Source organism: Neofelis nebulosa, chromosome 4, assembly GCF_028018385.1.
Source record: "Neofelis nebulosa isolate mNeoNeb1 chromosome 4, mNeoNeb1.pri, whole genome shotgun sequence".
NCBI classification, from domain to species: domain Eukaryota; kingdom Metazoa; phylum Chordata; class Mammalia; order Carnivora; family Felidae; genus Neofelis; species Neofelis nebulosa.
Window position 1 is genome coordinate 19,516,233 of NC_080785.1, and position 21,568 is coordinate 19,537,800.

At 39.8% G+C, this 21,568-nt stretch overlaps 1 protein-coding gene across 1 annotated transcript in view; it reads left to right on the plus strand.

Annotated features, from left to right (window-relative positions):
- Nucleotides 1-21,568, plus strand: part of SLC35B4 (solute carrier family 35 member B4) — a 38,974-nt gene that overhangs the window by 8,686 nt on the left and 8,720 nt on the right. The window contains exons 3-7 of the mRNA XM_058724238.1: nt 15,456-15,558; nt 16,866-16,915; nt 19,510-19,591; nt 19,810-19,870; nt 21,406-21,515. Coding sequence (XP_058580221.1) covers nt 15,456-15,558; nt 16,866-16,915; nt 19,510-19,591; nt 19,810-19,870; nt 21,406-21,515 — 406 coding nt within the window. The remainder of the gene's footprint in view (nt 1-15,455; nt 15,559-16,865; nt 16,916-19,509; nt 19,592-19,809; nt 19,871-21,405; nt 21,516-21,568) is intronic.

Consider the following 21,568-nt stretch of genomic DNA (forward strand, 5'->3'; position numbering starts at 1 on the left):
TAGGTGCGCAGGGATATTGTTTATCCTGAAATAAAAGGTTGTTTAAATATCAGAGGTTGCCAAGTTACAAGGACATTAGGATGGCAAAAGTCTGGCAGTGAGGGGAATAGCCTTTATTCACATGTGCCACAGTCTTACAAATATGATATAAAGGCTTAGTGTTACTTTTTTGACAATGCTTTCCATGTAATATACATATCAAATAAACCTAATTCATTTAACAAGTGCTTTGAAATATTCTAAGTGAAAAGGACTTAATTTAGGAAGTTAGACAAAAATATTTTTTAAAAAGGTTTTCAAGCACTTCCCTAAATAAGATCACAGATGATTATGAAACCCAAACTTAAAAGAAGTTTTTAGTCTTACCTAAATCAGATCAAAAGCCCAAGAAAACTTTGTCCTTTTAACAGAAAGAAAACCAAATTCTTATTTAGTGCCAGCTTATAACTCCTTTTTTAAATGTTTATTTATTTATTTTGAGAGAGAGCAGGGGAGAGACAATCTCAAGCAGGATTCATGCTCCACACTGGCCTTGATCTCACAAACCTTGAGATCATGACCTAAGTGGAAATCAAGAGTCGAACACATACCCCAGTTGAGCCACAGAGGCACCCCCAAAACTCATTTTTTAAAATACATTTATTTTCATCTTAACCAGCTTGACCACACATGAAAATTCCTGTTTAAAGATTCTTTTTTCTGCAAACCTACAACTTTCTTCCCCCTACGTTCCAATTTTGTCCTATGTTTTTTCTTTTCTCTTTAAACAACCAGCCTCGTTTTAGGACAAAACGACTTCCTTTCCCCTTAACAAAAACTGGATTGAAAGAGAACTTCTGCTGACTCCATTTTGACCTCAAATTCTAGCTGGGTTCTTCTCTCTAGCTTGTCTCTTGGCTCAGGCTGAAGACCCAGCGGGCAAAGTGTCCCATGAAGGGAACTGAAACTGCCCCCTCAAGCAGTAAGGACCCTCCGGAACCAGCAAGACCCCGCCCATGATTGACTCCAAGATAGTGGCCAGTTTGACTCCCTCTGCCCACCTGCACGTACTCACCCACTTTGCCCACATTTTCTTTATATAAACCTGAGAGTATTTTCAGCACTTCGGAGATGGTCTCTCAGATGCTAGTCCCCTGTCTTCCTGCCCTTGGCATCACTGAAATAAATTCCTCGTGCCACCACCCCTCGTCTCTCTGCCTTTGGATTCCCTCAGTGGCCAGTGGCCGAACCTGGTCTGTTTGGGACCCCCAGAGCCACGAATGCACTTGTGCACGCCTGTGCCCCAGCTACATGATCTCCCTTTCTCATGCCTTTTTCTCCTGAAAACACACCCTACTTTCCTGCCATACAGAAATGTTTTCCTTATTATTTTTATTTATTTTTTATTTTGATTATTTTTAGTAGCTTTAATTACATACATTGATTAGAATTGAATACATTTCAAAATTTAAAAAGCGTATGCCTTTTAAAATTTTCCAATGCAGTATTAATATCCACATATCTTTTAGCTTCTCTGCAGTAAGAGGCCAAAATTAGAGAAACTTATGTTTAGTAATTAATGTTTTAGTATTTTGTCTTATTTGGAAATGATCTAGATCTTGTAAAAGTTTTTATTTTAATTCCAGTTAGTTAACATACAGCATTACAGTGGTTTTTCATGTACAGTATGGTGATTCAGCAGTTCATGGATCACCAGGTACTCCTCATGACCAGTGCACTCCTTAGCCCCCATCACCTACTTCACCCATCCTTCACCCCCCACCCCTCTGATAACCATCAGTTTGTTCTCTGTAGTTAAGAGTCGGCTTCTTGGTTTTTCTCTCTCTCCCAAAGGGAGTGCAATCATATGGTATTGGTCTTTCTCTGACTGACTTCGCTTAGCATTATATCCTGTAGTTCCACCCATGTTGTTGCAAATGGCAAGATTTCATTCCTTTTTATGGCTGAAAAGATTTTCATTCTTTTTTATTCTTTATTCATCAATTGATGGACACTTGGGCTGCTTCCATATCTTCACTATTATAAATAATTCCGTAAACATCAGGGTGCATGTATCCCTCTGAGTTGGTGTTTTTGTATTCTTTGGGTAAATAGTTTAATTACTGGATCGTAGAATAATTCTGTGTTTAACTTTTTGAGGAAACTCCCTATTGTCTTCCACAGTGGCTGCACCAGTTTGCATTCCCACCAACTGTGCAAGAGCGTTCCTTTCTCTCCACATCTTTGCCAACACCTTTGTTTCTTGCATTGTTGACTAGCCTTTCTAACAGGTGTGAGGTGATATCTCATTGTAGTTTTGATTTCCATTTCCCTGATGATCAGTGACACTGAGCATCTTTTCATTGTCCGTTGGCCATCTGTATGTCTTCTTTGGAAAAAAATGTCTGTTCATGTCTTTTGCCTATTTTTTAATTTTTTAATTGGATTATTTGTTTTTGCTGTTGAGTTTTATAAGTTCTTATGTATTTTGTATACTAACCCTTTTTCAGATATGTCATTTGCAAATATCTTCTCTCATTCCATAGATTGCCTTTTAGTTTTGTTGATTGATTCCTTTGCTGTGCAGAAGCTTTTTATTTTGATGTAGTGCCAATAGTTTATTTTTGCTTTTGTTTCCCTTGCCTTGGGGAACCTGTCTAGAAAAAAGCTGCTACAGTGAGCATCAGAGAAGTTACTGCCTGTGCTCTCATCTAGGATTTTTATGGTTTCTGGTCTCACATTTAGGTCCTTGATCCATTTTGAATTTATTTTTGTGTCTGGTGTAAGAAAGTGGCCTAGTTTCATTCTTCTGCATGTTGCTGTCCAGTTCTCCCAACGCCATTTGTTGAAGAGACTCTTTTTTCCATTGGATGGTCTTTCCAGCTTTGTCAAAGATTAGTCGACCATATAATTGTGGGCCCATTTCTGGATTTTCTATTCTGTTCCACTGATCTCCGTGTCTGTTTTTGTACCAGTATCCTACTGTTTTGATTACTATAACTTTGTAACGTAATTTGAAGTCTGGAGTTGTGGTGACGCCTCCAGCTTTACTTTTCTTTTTCAAGATTGTTTTGGCTATTAGGGGTCTTTTGTGGTTCCATACAAATTTCAGGATTGTTAGTTCTAGTTTTGTGAAAAATGTTCTTCGTATTTTGATAGGGATTGCATTGAATGTGTAGATTGAATGTGTAGATTACTTTGGGTAGTATTGATATTATGACAATATTTTTTCTTCCAGTCCATGAGCACGGAATGTCTTTTCGTTTCTTTGTGTCATTTCCAGATTTCTTTATAGTTTTTAGAATATGGGTCTTTCACTTTAGTTAAGTTTATTCCTAGGTATCATATTACTTTTGCTGCAATTGTATATGGGATTGTTTTCTTAATTTTTCTTTCTGCTGCTTCATTGTTGTTGTATAGAAATGCAGTAGATTTCTATAGATTGATTTTGTATCCTCAGACTTTACAGAATTCATGTATTAGTTCCAGCAATGTTTTGATGGAGTCTTTTAGGGTTTTGTGTATAGAGTAACATGTCATCTGCGAATAGTGAACATTTTACTTCTTCCTTATCGCTTTGGATGCTTTTTTTCTTTTTGTTGTCTAATTGCTGTGGCTAGAACTTCCAGTACTAAAATGTACTGGAAGTACATTTTAGTTGAATAAAACGAGTGGGATGGATATCCTTATCTTGTTCCTGATCTTAGGGGGAAAAGTTCTCAGTTTTTCCTGATTAATGATGGTTGTAGCTGTGGGCTTTTCATATATGACCTTTATTATGTTGAGGTGTGTTCCCTCTACACCTACTTTGTTGAGAGTTTTTATCATGAATAGATGTTGTACTTTGTCAAATGCTTTTTATGCATCTGTTGAAATGATTGTATGGTTCTCATCCTTTCTCTTATTGATGTGATGTATCATGTTGATTGATTTGTGAATATTGAACTACCCTTGCAAACCAAGAATGAATCTTACTTGATCCTGGTGAATGATTTTTTTTTAATGTATTGTTGGATTCAGTTTGCTAGTATTTTTGTTGAGGATTTTTGCATCTGTGTTCATTAGAGATGTTGGCCTATAGTTCATTGTGTCTCTCTCTCTCTTTTTTCTTTTTTGTGTGTGTGGTGTCTTTATCTGGTTTTGGTATCATGGTAATGCTGGCCTCATAGAATGAATTTGGAATTTTCCTTCCCTTCTTTTTATTTTTGGAACAGTTTGAGAAGAATATGTATTAACTCTTCTTTAAATGTTTGGTAGAGTTCACCTGTAAAGCCGTCTGGTCCTGGACTTTTGTTTATTGGGAGATTTTTTTATTACTGATTCAGTTTCTTGTATTAGTCTGTTCCGGTTTTCTATTTCTTCCTGTTTCAGTTTTGGTAACTTACAAGTTTCTAGGTATTCATTTTTTCCTAGGTTGTCCAATTTGTTGGCATATAGTTTTTAATAATATCCTCTTACAATTGTTTATATTTCTGTCATGTTGGTTGTTATTTTTTCTCTCTCATTTGTGATTTGATTTATTTGGTTCCTTTCTTTTTTTGATAAGTCTAGCTAGAGGTTTATCAGTTTTATTAATTGTTTCAAATAACCAGCTCCTAGTTTCACTGATTTATTTTATATATATACATATATATGTATATATATGCATGTACACACACAATACATATATACATATATATATATATAGAGAGAGAGAGATATGTATATGGTTTCTATTATCATTTATTTCTGCTGTAATATTTATTATTTTCATTCTTCCTGCTGGCTTTAGGCTTCATTTGTTCTTTTTCTAGCTCCTTTAGATGTAAGGGTAGGTTGTTTACTTGAGATTTTTCTTGCTTCTTGAGGTAGGCCTGTACTGCAATAAACTTTCTTCTTAGGTTCCTGGGTGGCTCAGTTGGTTAAGCATCTGACTCTTGATTTCAGCTCAGGTTGTGATCTCATGGTTTGCGAGATTGAGCCCTGCATGGGGGCTCTGTGCTGTCAGCACAGAGCCTGCTTGGAATTCTCTTTCTTGCTCTCTCTCTGCCCCTCCCCTGAGCTTGCTCACTCACTCTCTGTCTTAAAAATAAACTTAAAAAAAAAAACAAAAAACCTTCCTTCTTAGAACTGCTTTGCTGCATCCCAAAGGTTTTATTTATTTTTTTACGTTTTCTTTTAACGTTTATTTTTGAGAGAGCTTGCACACGTGCACGTTTGGGGGAGGGGCAGAGAGAGAGAAGGAGACACAGATTCTGAAGCAAGCTCCAGGCTCTGAGCGGTCAATGTAGAGCCTGATGTGGGGCTCAAACTTACGAACTGCCAGATCATGACCTGAGCTGAAGTCGGCCACTTACCTAAATGAGCCACTTCAGGAGCCCTATCCCAAAGGTTTTAAACCGTTATGTTTTCATTTTAACTTGTTTTTGTGTACTTTTAAAATTTCCTCTTTTATTTCCTGATTGACCCATTCACTGTTTAGTACCATGTTATTTAACCCCCACGAATTTGTGATCTTTCCAGATTTTTTCTTGTGGTTAACTTCTAGTATCATAGCCTTGTGGTCAGAAAAGATGTACGGTATGACTTCAGCCTTTTTGAATTTGTTGAGGCTTATCTTGTGGCTTAATATGTGATCTGGAGAATGTTCCATGTGTACTTGAAAAGAATGTATTTTGCTGTTTTAGGATGGAATGTTCTGGATATGTCTGCTAAATCCATCTGTTCCAGTGTGTCATTGAAAGCCATTGTTTCCTTGTTTGGTTTTCTGTTTAGATGATTTATTCATATAAGTGGGTATTAAAATCACCTACTATTATTGTATTATTATCAATTAGTTCTTTTATGTTTGTTATTAACTGTTTTATATATTTGGGTGCCTCCATGTTGGGTGCATAAATATTTACAGTTGTTAGATCTTGTTGGATTGTCATTATTATTATTACTTAGTGTTCTTCTTTGTCTCTTGTTATAGTCTTTACTTTTTACAGTCTTTATTTTTAAAGTTTAGTTTGTTCAACATAAGTGTTACTGCTCCAGCTTTCTTTTGACATCTATTTTCATAACAAATGTTTCTCTATCCCCTCACTTTTGATGTGTGGATGTCTTTAGGCCTAAAATGAGTCTTTTGTAGGTAGCATATAGAGGGGTCTTTTTTTTTTTTTATTCATTCTGTCACCCTGTGTCTTTTGATTCAAGCATTTAGTCCATTCACATTCAAAGTAATTATGATAGGTATGTATTTATTGCCATTTTATTACCTGTTTTCTTGTTTTGTTTGGGAAACTCTTTCTCTCTATTCTGAGTGATAGCCTTACTGGATAGAGTATTCTTGGTTGCATATTTTTCCCATTCAGACGTTTAAATATATCATGCCACTCATTTGTGGCTTGGAAAGTTTCTGCTGAAAAACCCCAATAGCCTTATGGAGTTTCCCTTATATGTAACTCTCTTCTTTTGTTTTGCTGATTTTATTTCATTTTATTTGCTGCTTTAAAATTTTTTCTTTATTAGTGTTTTGCCATTTTAATATAATATGTGTTGGTCTGGATCTCCCTTTGTTGATTTTGTTAGGGGTTTTCTGTGCCTCCTGGATCTGGATATGTTTCCTTCCTCAGATTAGAGAACTTTTCAGATATTATCTCTGAAAATAAACTTTCTACCCCTTTTTTCTTTCTTCTTCTTCTTGTGGGAATCGTATAATGCAAATGCATTTATGTTTAATGGAGTCACTGAGTTCCCTAAGTCTGTTCTCGTTTTGCATAATTTTTGTTGTTGTTCAGCATGGTTACTTTCCATTACTGTATCTTAAAGTCTAGAGAGTATTTTTATGATCATGGCTTTAAACTCTTTGTCAGGCATATTACTTACATATGTTTCACTTAGATCTCTGTCCATGGCCTTGTCCTGTCATTTGGGACAGATGTCTCTGTCTTTTCATTTTGTCTAAGTCTCTGTGCCTATTTCTCTGTATTAGGAAAGTCCGCTATGTCTCTTGATCTTGAGGGTATTGGCCTTCTGAAGAAGAGGTCGTGCAGTGCCCTACAGCGTAGTGTCCCCTGTTACCCAGGGCCTGCTGCTTCAGAGAGTTTCTCCAATGCGTGCTGCTCGTGCCTCGCTGTTGTGTTCTGACTGCTTTATCCTTCAGACCTCTGCAGAGCCTTTCTTTGCCTGTTGTGGGCAGTGTTTAGTCTGGCCTGAATGTGGTGTGCTTTAACTAGTGCTGCGGTCTGCTTGTGAAATGAGCCACTGCTGCTGGAACCAAGGCCCTGCCAAACTTCCAGGTCAGAAGATAGTTGCTGTGGGCCCGGGTTTGGGGTGGTCTTCTGGGGGCCCGCCTTGCTGGGTCTGAGGCAAGCATGACTGGGAGGGGCAGTTCCAGCCTTGTCAGCAGGTTAGGTGGCCAGTGTCTGCTGGGCTGGTTCTTGGACTTGGTTCTGTGTTTATGCTGAGGGGCAGGGGAGGGAAAGCCTCCTGCCAGTTCCTTTGTACCCCCAGAGGGGTCTCTCTGTTAGCTGCCTCTCTGGGACAGTCTCAGAGGAGCAACTAACCTCAGCACTGTGTGCCCCAGGCACTCTTCAAATCACTGTATGTCCTCAGGCTGTTTACCCTGCCTTGGGTCTAAGAGCAGGCCAAGTGCCTTGGGGCTCCGTCGGAGCCAAGCCTGCTGACCTTTAGAACTCCAGGCTTTAAGCCTGGTTGCGAGAATTCATGAAATTCAGCCCCTCTCACTGTCCAGGCCAATTGCTGTGGGGATTCGTTTTCCCCATGCTCTCCCCATGTAATTGTAAAGACAGGTCTGTTTTAATTAAGCCATCAACCTTAAACTAGCTTTTATCTCGAATATTTTTTTTCAAACCATGTGAACTTGTAATATGTTTGGGTTAGTCTGTTCCCACGTGTTACTCTATCTCTTGTCCTTCTCCGTGACCACAGCTCCTTCCCCACCATAGTGGCCTGGATTCATGTCTCTCCCAAACCTTATATCCGCACTTCCTACCTTCTTTGATGTGGCTCTTCTCTACCTTTAGTTGTGGACTTCGTCTGCTAGTCTTCAGGTCAATTTCTGAGTATTTAGGGTGATTTGATAGTTTTCTAGTATGAGGAGAGCCTAGGATCTTCCTGGTGGGGTTTTGGAGTGATGGTGGGGTTCAGAGCTTATGGCCAAGAAAGAATTCTTGAAGATGGCTTCTGTGCAAAAAGGTGATTTTATTAAATAAAGCATGGGACAGGACCCCTGGGCAGAAAGAGTTGCACTGGGGTCATGTACTGTGGAGTTAGGAGAGATTAAGTCAAGAGGAGGTTTTTTAAAGGGATTTTCCATATGCTAAAGATAATTACTGGAGGCCTAGCTATTATCAAGCTAAGGTGGTTTTTCCCTCTAGGAAAGCATTATCATTAAGACCGGAGGGAGTTCATGGAGGTTAGGCTATTGATAAGATTGCCTTTTTCTTGTAATTTACTAAGATATTTGTAAACTGATGGAGACTGTCAGTTTAACCATTTGTTTTCTGTCCTTTGCTTTGTTCTTGGGCAGCAAGGAGTGCCTGAGGAATATAAAACATATCCCACCTAGGGATGGGGGTGGGGGGAGATAGTTTGTAGGGTGTCAGCTTGCCTTATGCTCCTTCATCACTTCTACTTCCAGAAATGATCTAGATTTTTAATGATTTTAGCTTAACTCATCATTTAACCTAACTCAGCAAAACTTTAAGGTTTTAGCTTACCAAAAAAAAAAAAAAAAAAAAGGGAAAACTCTATAAGTAGACATAAATATCATAGAAAAGGTCATTTATAAACTTTTATGTTGTTTAATTTACTTGTCTTTAATAACTATGATTATTTTTGAGTAAGCTGTATGCCCAGTGTGGGGTTTGAACTTGACCCTGAGATCAGTCGCATGTTCTACCAACTGAGTGAGTCAGGTGCCCTGGTAACTATTTTTAGATTACCTGTAAAAGCTGTATTAAACATTAGACAAAGTCAGCCATTATCCTAAGCTATTAATTTTTGTTGACAGATCTTATAAGAGACAACATGAACTTACTTGGCTAGTAAACTCAAGGAGAATACGTTTTTATATGTAGTGTTTTAACTGTAAAGACATATCTGTTTTAATTAAGCCATCAACCTTAAACTAGCTTTTATATCGAATACTTCTTTTCAGACCATGTGAACTTGTAATATGTTTGGATTAGTGTCTGTTTGAGAATTTTAGAATGCCCAATCCTTACAAGTGCTTGCCCTCAAACCAACTGAATAGAGCTCTTACAAATTAATTTTAGGAATACCATCTAGAAGTAGAAAATAGCACAGAATTACAGCATGTAAATGCAGGTACACGTGAACATATAGACAGAGAGCCCTTATAGTTTCAGGTTTTAAAGTATTGCTGTGAAATAGGTACGGAATTTACTAATTCTAAAAGTTATATCCAAGTTGTTTTTCTGGTAGGTTGGATAAGGTTATCAGTCTAGATAGCTAAAGATTTTTCTAGTATTTATGAAGACACCTAAGATTTGTATTTCTCTTTGGCAAGTTGAGTTTCCAAATAACCTCTCCTCCTTTTGTTTTTTCCTTTTTTCTTTTTAAAAAATTTTTTAAGAATGTTTTTTTTTTTTTTTATTTTTGAGAGAGAGAGACAGACAATGAGAGTTGGGGAGGGGCAGAGATAGAGGGAGACGCAGAATCTGATGCCTGCTCCAGGCTCTGAGCTTTCAGCACAGAGCCTGTCACTGAGCTCCAACTCACTAACCGCTAGATCATGACCTGAGCTGAAGTTGGAAGCTTAACTGTATGAGCCATCCAGGTGCCCCACCTGAAATTTGCATTTAAAAAAATTTTTTTAAGTGTTTGTTTATTTTTGAGAGAGACACACACACAGAGTGTAAGTGGGGGAGGGTCAGAGAGAGAGGGAGACCGAGAATCCAGAGCAGGCCGCAGGCTCAGAGGACGATGCAGGGCTTGAACTCACAAACTGTGAGATCATGACCTAAGCGGAAAGTTGGACGCTTTTAACTGCTTAACCGGCTGAGCCACCCAGGCGCTTCTGAAATTTGCATTTTAAAGGGATGGACCAGATAGAATTTCCTAGAGAAGACCGTGGAGAACATTAGACATTTACATCTTAAAGGCACGGAGAAAGAATAAAAGCTTCTTTTACTAGGATTTTTGTTCCCTTAAAGTCAGAATTTTTACACTTACAAGACTTTTGAGATAGGGTACGTTTGGGGATTGGCAAAAGGTATTGGTAGTCTGAATAGTTTTGAACCACAGCTCTGGTTTTGTAAAGACTAGATTTATAAAACAAGAACAGCTATTAATTCCTCAAAGAATTGGATTGTCCCCTAAATGATATCAAACTACTGACACACCCATCTAGCTATAAGAGTATCTTCTTTGGGCGGCTGGGTGGCTCGGTTGGTTAAGGTTGGTTAAGCGTCTGACTCTTGGTTTTGGCGTCTCACGGTTTGTTAGTTCAAGCCCCATCTGGGGCTCTGTACTGACAGCATGGAGCCTGCTTGGGATTCTCTCTCTCCCTCTCTCTCTATCCCTCCCCTGCTCGCTCTCTCCGTCTCTCTCAAAATAAATAAATAAACTTTAAAAAAAAAAGAATGTCTTCTTTCAGGGTGCCTGGCTTGCTCGGTTGATAGAGCCTGTGACTCTTGATCACAGGGTTGTGAGTTCCAGCTCCTGGGTATAGAGATTACTTTTAAAAAGTCTTTTAAAAAAAATGAGAATGTCTTCTTTGTCTCCAGGTTCATAATAGCTTGGGGGAGAAGGCCTTGACATAAAAATTGCTGTCAGGCTCTGAATATCAGCAACCAATTCTTGATTATAAAGTTATTAAATCCTTTCAAATATTTTGTCAGGGCAAACAGTAAATAATTCTGGGAGGATTAAACAATGGACCCAAGAGGGGTCCTCAGAAAGGGTGTAAAAGATACTGTCTTGGGAGAATCTAGAGTCACTCTCAACAATAGCCGAGGAAAGAATCAACTGCCTGCATGCCCCAGGCAGGCAGAAAGCCAGTCAAGTTCTTAGGATATAAAAGGAGACAAGCAGGGAAATAGCTGTTTCCGTGAGAGAAACAGGAGAGAAAAGGAGAGAGATCAGTAACCATTGGAACTGGATTTGGAAAGGAAGAGACCATGCAGATTTTTATTTTCCTCTCTCATCTGGGCTCAGGTAATATATTTACAAAAACTCTTGGGGCGCCTGGGTGGCGCAGTCGGTTAAGCGTCCGACTTCAGCCAGGTCACGATCTCGCGGTCCGTGAGTTCGAGCCCCGCGTCAGGCTCTGGGCTGATGGCTCAGAGCCTGGAGCCTGTTTCCGATTCTGTGTCTCCCTCTCTCTCTGCCCCTCCCCCGTTCATGCTCTGTCTCTCTCTGTCCCAAAAATAAATAAAAAACGTTGAAAAAAAAAAAATTAAAAAAACAAACAAACAAACAAACAAAAAACTCTTGAGGATCCTCCCTAGGTTTAAGAAGTTACTCAACTAAAGGGGGTCCTGGGTGGCTCAGTTGGTTAAGCGTCCGACTTTGGCTCAGGTTATGATCCTGCAGCTCACGAGTTCAAGCCCTGCGTCAGGCTCTGTGCTGACAGCTCAGAGCCTGGAACATGCTTCAGATTCTCTTCTCTCTCTCTCTCTCTCTCTCTCTCTCTCTCTCTGTCGTTGTGCCCCTCCTCCGCTTGTATTCTCTCTGTCTCTCTCTCTCAAAGATAAATAAACATTAAAAAAATTATTCAAGTATGGACCTTAGTTTGACCTTTGACCATGGAGTGAAAGATATCTGAAGAGTATCACCTATAGCCTCAATTAGTCTTATTCTGCAAGTGACTGCTGAATAGTCTCTTTAGAGTAAAAGGCAGTTCACCCAGGTTGACCAGGATGAGTACTCAAAGGATAGAGGGGAACAGTAGGGTTACACTGGCCTTACAGTCTTGTTTTAAGTACCTTTTCTCAATTTAATGAGCTTTTTACACTGAATCTTTTTAATAAAACTTTGGGAATTTTGAAATGTTTTGGAGGCTTCTGCTTGCCATGTAAAAATAGGTATCCCGTTGTGTCTAATTTGGGAATCCTTTCTTTCAAATGCACTTCTTAAATGGCCTTACCTAACTGGAACGCTCTCCATCCTGGCCATTGTAATTCTAGGTTCTTTTTAGTATCGCCATTTGTGTTGCTGTTCACAGCTTCTGACACCATAGTTTTTAGACCTAAAATAGGCAGCCTTGCCAGAAGGTGGTGGGCTTGACTCTGTTGAATTTAAGGATCTCCAGGCTAAGCCTTTGTTTACACAAAACGACCAACAAAGACGTGTCCCTTAACACACCAGGAGTCAGCAAAAGATGTTAACTCTGCACTGGCCAAGAAAAGACCAGGGACAAAACTGACAATTGCCCACGTAGACCAAACCAGCAGACTCCCTTCAGGGAGACTGCGCACTGGAAAGGGGTAAAGGACTAAAACTCCAAACTCTGGTAAATGGGGGGCGTGGACTGGAACTGGGGAAGGGATTACAATGTGGTACTGCAGACCGAACCCAGAGCTAAGGACCAGTGCTGTTAGATCCTCCTGTCCCTCTAGACCTGTTAACTCTGTTCTGGGAAGCTAATCAGATTGGTAGCTCAAATGCAGAAAGAGCAGAGCTGAAACCAGGAGGGACTTACCACTGGCTCTTGGAAATGGCCAGAAAGAGAAAACTCAGAAGAGTTCTCAGGGCGCCATGCCTGTGTTTCTGCCTGTCCCTGAACACCATCAGAAGTTCCCTTTGGATCCTGACGTTGCTACCAAATGTGTTTAGAAAAAAAATTTAACCAAGTGAACTTGAAGATTTAATAGGCGTTCTTAAACTCTTCATGAATGGACAGCATTCTATCTAGCAAGTAGAGGGGAGCTCCACCAAGTAAACAAGAAAATGGTTTTTAAGGGCAGAGAGAAGGCATTTATTTAAAAAAAAAAATGTTTATTTATTTTGAGAGAGAGAGAGAGAGAGAGAGAGGAGGCCTTAGCTGTCAGCACAGAGCCCTATAGGGGACTCAGTCTCCTGAACCATGAGATCATGACCTGAGCCCAGATCAAGTCAGATGCTTAACCAACTGAGCCACCCAGGTGCCCTCAGAGAGAAGGCATTTTATTTTTTTTATTTTTTATTTTTAAAAAAAATTTTTTTTTAACGTTTATTTATTTTTGAGACAGAGAGAGACAGAGCATGAACGGGGGAGGGGCAGAGAGAGAGGGAGACACAGAATCTGAAACAGGCTCCAGGCTCTGAGCTGTCAGCACAGAGCCCGACGCGGGGCTCGAACTCACGGACCGTGAGATCATGACCTGAGCCGAAGTCGGCCGCTTAACCAGCTGAGCCACCCAGGCACCCCGAGAAGGCATTTTAAAAAAAGAAAGGAGGGACGCTTGGGTGGCTCAGTCAGTTAAGCATCCGACTCTTGGTTTCGGCTTAGGTCATGATCTCCTGGCTCGTGAATTCAAGCCCAGTGTAGGGCTCTGTGCTGACAGTGTGGAGCCTGCTTGGGATACTCTCTTTCTACCTCTCTCTGCCCCCCGCCCCCCACTTATGCACTCTTTCTCTCTCAAAATAAACTTAAAAAAATTAAAATTAAAAAAGAACGGAATTTATTAGCAAGATGTGTGCTGTTTAGGCAAGGTTGCCTTCTAAGGGGAGTAGAAGGGGTCTATCAGTAAACTCCCTAGTATTGACCAGGAAACTCTACATTGACTGGTTCAGGGTTACATTCTTGGGGGATTGAAACTGCATTTGGGTTAGGAATTAAGTCTTGGTTTACTGACTTGGGTCCTTAACCTATGTGACACTGTTTGGGGCCTGTGGTTTTCTTTTGATAACCAGTAACTTTGAGTGTGTGTAATGCTGTGTCCTGCGTTCATCGTGAAACTTGTCAAACTCTCCAGACTGTGTTAGCTTAGCCCTGGCATGGCTGCTTGTTAGGGCATTCAGCTCCACGTCTAACCAGCATCATCAAGTAGATTCTTGTCTAGGAAGATCCCTGGAGTCTCAGTGCTGTGGTTCTTCACCCGTGAAAAGATGAGAAAGGTGGGGGGGGGGGGGGGGGGCGGGTCTGTGCTCAAGGACTTTGAACATGTCCTGAAGGATTTGGAAGCATTTGCTTTCCTTTGCCATGCATTCTTTAGTCATTTATTTTAAATATTTTTTTCTCCTTTTGAATGTATGAGGTTGAATCATATGAAATTGCTGCTTTTCAGCCCTTTTGACCTACCAAAAAAATGGCAGTTTCATATGGCTTAACCTGATAGGGATGAAAGGCATTTGAAGTATTTTCTAGATAAAAATGGGACATACAAGTGCAAAGTTACTTATTTCATTCAATTCATTTATTCATAATTGTTCGTTTGTATTTGTCCCTTTATCTTTCTAAGTGATTAGGGTTACTGATTTTTTTAAATTTTTTTTTAGCTTTTGCTTTTATTATTATTTAAAGACCTATAAACTGTCAAAAACAGGGACTGTGATTTTAAATACAGATCTATGCCAAATAATATCCTCATTAATTCGGAGGCCACTGGTTCGGAATGTGAGATAATCTTAACAGTCATCCTTAATTTAGCAAATCTTTACTTTAGAAAAGAGTAGTGAAAATTAATAGGAGAAACAAGTGTGTAGAAGAAATAGTTGAGAGAATTGACCATTCCATACAAAGAACTGATGATGATAATTGTCCATTCACTTACAAAAATCTGTTGAGGGGCGCCTGGGTGGCTCGGTAGGTTGAGCGTCCGACTTTGGCTCAGGTCATGATCTCGCAGTCTGTGAGTTCTAGCCCCGCATCGGGCTCTGTGCTGACAGCTCAGAGCCTGGAGCCTGTTTCAGATTCTGTGTCTCCCTCTCTCTCTGCCCCTCCCCTGTTCATGCTCTGTCTCTCTCTGTCTCAAAAATAAGTAAAAAAAAAAAATTAAAAAAATCTGTTGATGTCTATCAGATAACATTTTTTAAAATGTTTATTTATTTTGAGAGAAAGAGTACGTGCACTCAAGCAGAGGAAGGGCAGAGAGAGAGGGAGAGAGAATCCCAGGCAGGCTCGTGCTGTCAGCCCCAGAGCCTGACACGGGGCTCGAACCTATGAACTGTGAGATCATGATGTGAGCCAAAATCGATAGTTGGACGCCTAGCCAACTAAGTGACCCAGGCGCCCCATCAGATAACATTTTTTGAATACTAGTTTTAAATTGCTTGAAAAACACTTAGAGAGTGTCCTTGAAAAAGATTAAAATGGTATTCCTCGAAACATACTCTGTAATTCAGACTTTTTCCATCTTAGTCTAGCTTTGTGATGTATTTTTATATGTACTTAGTATTGACTTCACATTATAATAGTGATACAGTCTCTTAATATAGAGGAACTAAAACAAAATAACCTTTCTAACCACAAAGATTGATTTCCTTCTGCACTTGATTTTCTTGAAGTAGATTTTGTGTGATGTGCTGTGATGTCTGCATTTCAGGTACTATGCTGTGATGGTCACCATGTTCTTCACTGTCAGCGTGGTGAACAACTATGCCCTGAATCTCAACATCGCCATGCCCCTGCATATGATATTTAGATCTGTAAGTGCTGCCGGCTCCCATGTGTATGTTCTTTCAGAAGATGAAGCCAAGAGGGTAGATTGAACACTTGGCAAAAGTAGAAAAGTCTTGTAGTAAGTAAAGTCTAGGGTATAAGAATAGATGTCCTAGATGAGTGAGCATAGGCTGGCTTGCATCTGCAAAGTAAGGTAAAAGGTGGACAGTTGACTTTTATCCCTCTGAAGTCTTAAGAATGATCAGTAAAAGGAGCTAAAATGTTGCCGGGACACAGATTTTATGTTAAATTTCTTTCATCTGGCTGATTTTATATTCAGACTTGGTATGAATGTTATTTAACTTATTACTCATCAATTTTGGTTTCTTTCATAAAATTACATTTACTCTTAGTACATAAAATAGATACATCCCTTTTCTGATTTTATATATATATATATGTATATATATACACACACACACATATATATATACACATATATATACACATATATGTATATATATACACATATGCATATGTGTATATATATACATATATGTGTATATATATAATCAATTTTTTTTTTTTTTTTTAAGCAAGAGACTTGAGACAATTAAAGGGAAATTTTTGATGAAGGTAGGGTTTCTCCCAAAGCAGCAGACATTTTCTTCTTCCACTAGTGTTTGGTGGGAGATCTGCATGTAGTTTGGTATATAAATAAGAACAGTGTGCTCCCTGAAGAACAGGGAAGACTTCAAGGGGAGTGTAGTTAGAATGGCAGAAAAATGCGAGATGGGTTGTCATTGGAATTACAGCACTTCTGTGTAGTCTTGAGATTTTTGTGAGATCAAAGGTGCTATCCCCAAAGGGACTTTTCAGCCCTAATTATAATTACATAGATAACCTTCAAAGCATTGGACGTGTAGTAGACTTTCAGTAAAGACTTGCTGATTGATCGCCACCTTTCCAAAGAAGAGAAAGACATCCCTGCATGACTTCTTTCATTATTTAAAACCGAGGGTGAGGAGAAGTTTATTAAAACTCTCATAATTTAGATGGAAAATTTCACAATAAGTCTACAATATAATTTATTTCGGCTAGCCTTAGTTTCTGCTCTGACCGGTATTTAGAGAATTGGCCATTTTTCTTGTTGTTATCTTTGAAAGATTTTATTATTTTACGTAAGAGATTTATGTGGTTTGTACTTTTTGCCATTATAAGAACAAGTGAACCTTATTATTCATCCTGACCTCCTCCTCCTCGGCTCTTTTGCCCGCTTGTCCATGTTCATATTTATCTGGAATTATTTGCTTTCCTAGGGCACTAAAACTGTTACTGTTGTCTCCTTTTATAGGGTTCTCTAATTGCCAACATGATCCTAGGAATTATCATTTTGAAGAAAAGGTAAACAATACACTTTTGTATTTTATGTCTAGGAAGGCTATCCTGAGCCCCATCCATCAGCTGGATTCCTTTTCTTGTAGTGATGATAAGTTTGCTCTTGATAATTCCTTGTTTCTCAGCTCTCTCTGTGACAGTGACATGCATCTTGAGGCCGTGGACCGGGTAAGGGGCCCCACCTGTCGCTGTGGAGCAGCATTTTCTCTGGGTAGAACTCTTGTCATCATTGAGTCTTTAGTACCACAGTAACCTACATAACCAATTGATTTAGAACTTCACTCCTGTGTGGTGTCTACTAGCTACATGAGACCGTTTACATTTAAATTTAATTAAATAAATACTTGTGTCTTGGTCCCAGTAGTCACATTTTACCTGCCTATAGCCCATGTGGCCGGTGGTGACCCTGTTGGAGAACCCAGATATGGAACATTTTCAGCTTCATGGAAGTGCTGGGACAGTGGTGTCATAGAAGGTGTTTATGAGTATAGCATGATCATCCATGTTGGAAAGAAAATTCCTAACAAAGGCCCAAATGGCCAAGAAGATAGAATGAAAAGTTTCAGGATTGTTCTATGTGGTTGTCTAGAAAGCCAGTGGCTTTCTCTGGGATATGGTTGGGAATACCAGAAGGCCCTGAGATGCTTTCTCAAAGTGTTTGCCTTCCACTTGTGTCCTGAGCCTTACACCATGCCCCCAAGGAGGTGGGGCACTGGGGAGAGTCAGCACATTCAGTCTGGAACATTTCTTAGGGAAAGTTCACCCTCACTGTTAAGATCACAACCGTACAAGCTTATGCCAACTTTTCTGTCCTAGACCCCAGTATTAGAATTCTGTGTGGGAATCTAGAGTTTTTAAGAAATAAGGGCTGTGTCACGAGAAAGATCGTTGTCCTGTCTTGATAGGCTCCTTGTCACGAACCCTTTATCTTCTGAGGCTTCTGTATTCCCCCAGATAGGTATGATTGTAACTGATTTCTAGGTTCTCTCCAGGTGAGCATTCATATATCCTGGTCAGGTTCGTTACATCGAAGTGACTGCCACGCTTCTTGATAATGTGTAGAATTCACGTTGGGACAGACCTGCAGTCCTTTCAGCCTTTGATTTTGCTCATAACAGGGATACCAAAGGACATGTTATAAAAGGAATGTATTCTCCGGACAGTGCTCCGAAATGTCCTGGGCCTTTCTCAAACATCTCCGTTTCCCTTAAGAACTTATTTTGGGTCTGTCATCTTGAATCTATCCAAGTAAGCCTTTTTGACGCTCCTTGGTGTGTGCTCCCCAAAAAGCAAGAATTTCCCTAAGGTAACTATCTACTACCATGACTTAGTAAGTTAGTATCTCCTCCTGTTTAACCTGAGTAGGGCCTCTTAGGTTCACAGTGTTTTCCTCTTTCTAGGCTTTGAAGACCAAATCCATACTCATTAATTTTCATGAATTTTCAGGCCACAATTCCAAACCTCTCCCGATCTTGATCTTTCCAGACCGAAGAGTTCCCTTACTTTTGTATCTGCCTCCTCCAGCGCCTGTTTCCTCACCCTGCCCTCTCCTCTGGCGTGGTGCTGTTGGCCCCTTGAGCTGCTGCTCAGCCGGTCCTTTTGGCCTTTTATGAGGTGATATGACCAGAAGTGTACAAAGTATTTGACTGGAAAACCTCTGATGGTTCCTCCTGTAAGTTTAATTTCCTTTCATTCTTGCCTGAGTCCTTTTGCTTTATCACTAAGAGCCCAAGAGGGATGTTAACGATGTTGTTCCAGTTAATAGGAAATGCCACTCTTCTTGCTGCCAGTAGTCCTATTAGTGTCATAGTCCTCCCTTTATCCAACTGTGCCAGCATTTAAAAACATAGGAGCGCCTGGGTGGCTTAGTCGGTTGGGTGTCTGACTCTTGATTTTGGCTCAGATCGTGAGCCCAGGCTTGTGGGATCAAGCCCTGAGTCTGGCTCCACATTTAGCTGCTTAAGATCCTCTCCCTCCCCCTCCGACCTCCCCCACTTGGACACATGCTCTCTCTCTAAAATAAAAAAAATAATAATAAAATAAAAGCAACAGTCGAGTCATTCAGACATGATTTACAAAATCCTTTCCTGAAAATGGACAAGTTGAATGATTTTTTTTTTTTTTTTTTTTTGAGCACTGAATCCTGCTACTTGGCCGTGATATTCTGTTCTTCCTCTTGTCACTTAGGTCTGGGCCCCCTGACACTCAGGTCCCTTGACACTCAGGTCTGGGCCCCCTGAAGACAGGAGAAACAGGTGGCAGTTAAGATCTCAGTCGGGCTTTCATTTGGACTCTTGAGCAGAATGGAAGGTCATGTCTGGTCTGTGTCATTTTTGGTTCTTGTTTTCTGATGAAACGATCTATCGGTCCACCAACCGATGGAAACTCTTTTAAGCAGCACTAAGATTGGGTGTTGTTTAGACACCAGCCAGCATCCTGATTCTTTCTCACATGGCCTTACGTGGGAAGTCTGCTAGAAAGTGATCCCCTCAGCCATGTTTTGGTGATTTTTACTCTTAGGCTCCATCTGACTGTGAACATAGTGTGGAAATTCAGATCTGTGCTTTTTTCCTAAGGTGTTCTGGTTCTTGTTTTTGCAGATACAGCATATTCAAATATACCTCCATTGCCCTGGTGTCTGTGGGGATATTTATTTGCACTTTCATGTCAGCAAAGCAGGTGGTAAGAATCACTTCACAAATTGTTTATATTCACTCCTTGCCGTGGGGGCACAGGTACCTATTATTGACGCAATAAACTTAAATGCTTATGCAATAGAAGGATTCGGGTCTCTGCAAGAAAAGAGTGGAGGTGACTGGGTAACACAGATATTTCCTTTGTACCCAAGCACCTTGCATGTAGTTCTAGACTCTATACCGAGTATTTTTCTTATTTCCTAGACCTCCCAGTCCAGCTCCAGCGAGAATGACGGATTCCAGGCATTTCTGAGGTGGTTACTAGGCAAGTACAGTAATTACAATGAAGCTAATTGCCTCTGCAGTTCTGTTGGCTGAACTTTCTCCTAAGGGACAGGTTTCTTGGCAAGAAGCTTTGGCTACACAGATGATGCCACAGAGGAGAGAGGCACCCGGAGTCGTCATCTGTCTCTGAACTTTGGTGTTCGGAACATGAAAGAAAGACAATGTCCGTGTTCAGGGTAGCGTGTTCTACAACATGGATCCATATTTCCACGGCTGCCACTGGAATAGTTTCTGGTTGCCTGTCACACTCTCCTGGGAGCACTGCTTCGAGTGTCCATTACTTCATGAGCTGTCTGCTGAGCAGGAGCTTCTACATACGAAGGGCACGTTAGAGCAGTTGGCTCTTGAAATTTCCAGGGGACTCATTTCTGAATCTTAGATTCATTTTCTTCATAAGTTAGCTTTTCCCTATTGAGTGTTCCCAAACCTGACTGATCAGCAGAGTCTCCTAGGGAATCTTGAAAAATACAAGTATCTCTTTGTGGAAGTCACGAGACAACCCCTGCAGAGCTCTGGCCTCACACTGGATGACACGGAGGTGAAACTCTTTCCTGCTTAGCCAGGTAGCAGCAGTACCAGATTGAGACCAAATGGAAGAGAAGTAGCAACGAAAGGACTCTGTTCTCCCTGCTTCTTGGCTTTGAGACTTCATCCTTTTAGGTTGTTGTTCTTAACATAGAAAGATCTTTATGAGCTGTTGGAAAAACACTTTATCCAACAAGAAAAAGTTGCAAAGGATACGAACACACAATTCATGGGGAAAACATTAGTGTCTGATCATTGTATGTTCGGCCTCAATAGTCTTGGCATCAAAGAAAATGCAAATTGAAACCAAAATGCAGTCCCTTTTTATTTTCGCTCTATCAAATTGGATAATCATTTATTATTATCCTCATTGCTGCTGAGGGTGAAGTAAGACAACCATTTTTGTATAACCTGTTTACGGTAGAAATTGACACAGCCTTTCTGGAAAAAATGGATGTGTTGAGTTTTTAAAATAGCTACAACTTTTGAGTCAGTAATTCCATTTTGGAAAGTTTGTCCTAAGGAAATAATCAACATTTTGTTTAAAGATTTATGTAGAAAGATGGACATTGATTTTGGTAAAATAACTGGAAGTAACCTAATGAGGCTCATGTTATAATAATACATTTAACTATGGTTTCTATGTGATACAATAATATGGAGCCATTAATTCATACCTTTGAAAAAATTTTAATAAACGACTTGGAGGAAAATCCAAGAAAAAGATCATGAAGAAAGCAAGATATAAAATTGTATATTCATTATGATCCTGTTTTCTGCATAAAATAAATAAATAAGTGTATGTAGGGAGCTAGAGCAAGCTATTAAGGAGTGGGTAGTAATATTGTAGTTAATTTTTATTTCTTTTAAAAATTTTGTGCATGTTCTACAACTAGTTTGTAATATATGTAGAACTTTAAACAATGTTCTTTAGGAATATGTCTGGAAGTGAGCAAATCTAATTCTTATAACCCAATTTTTGTTTTTTAGGTATAGGGGCACTGACTTTTGCTCTTCTGATGTCAGCAAGGATGGGTATTTTCCAGGAGACCCTATACAAACAATTTGGGAAGCACTCTAAGGAGGCTTTGTTTTATAATGTAAGCAATTTTTTGAACCTGGGGAAGACAAAAAGTACTGAGTCGTCATATGT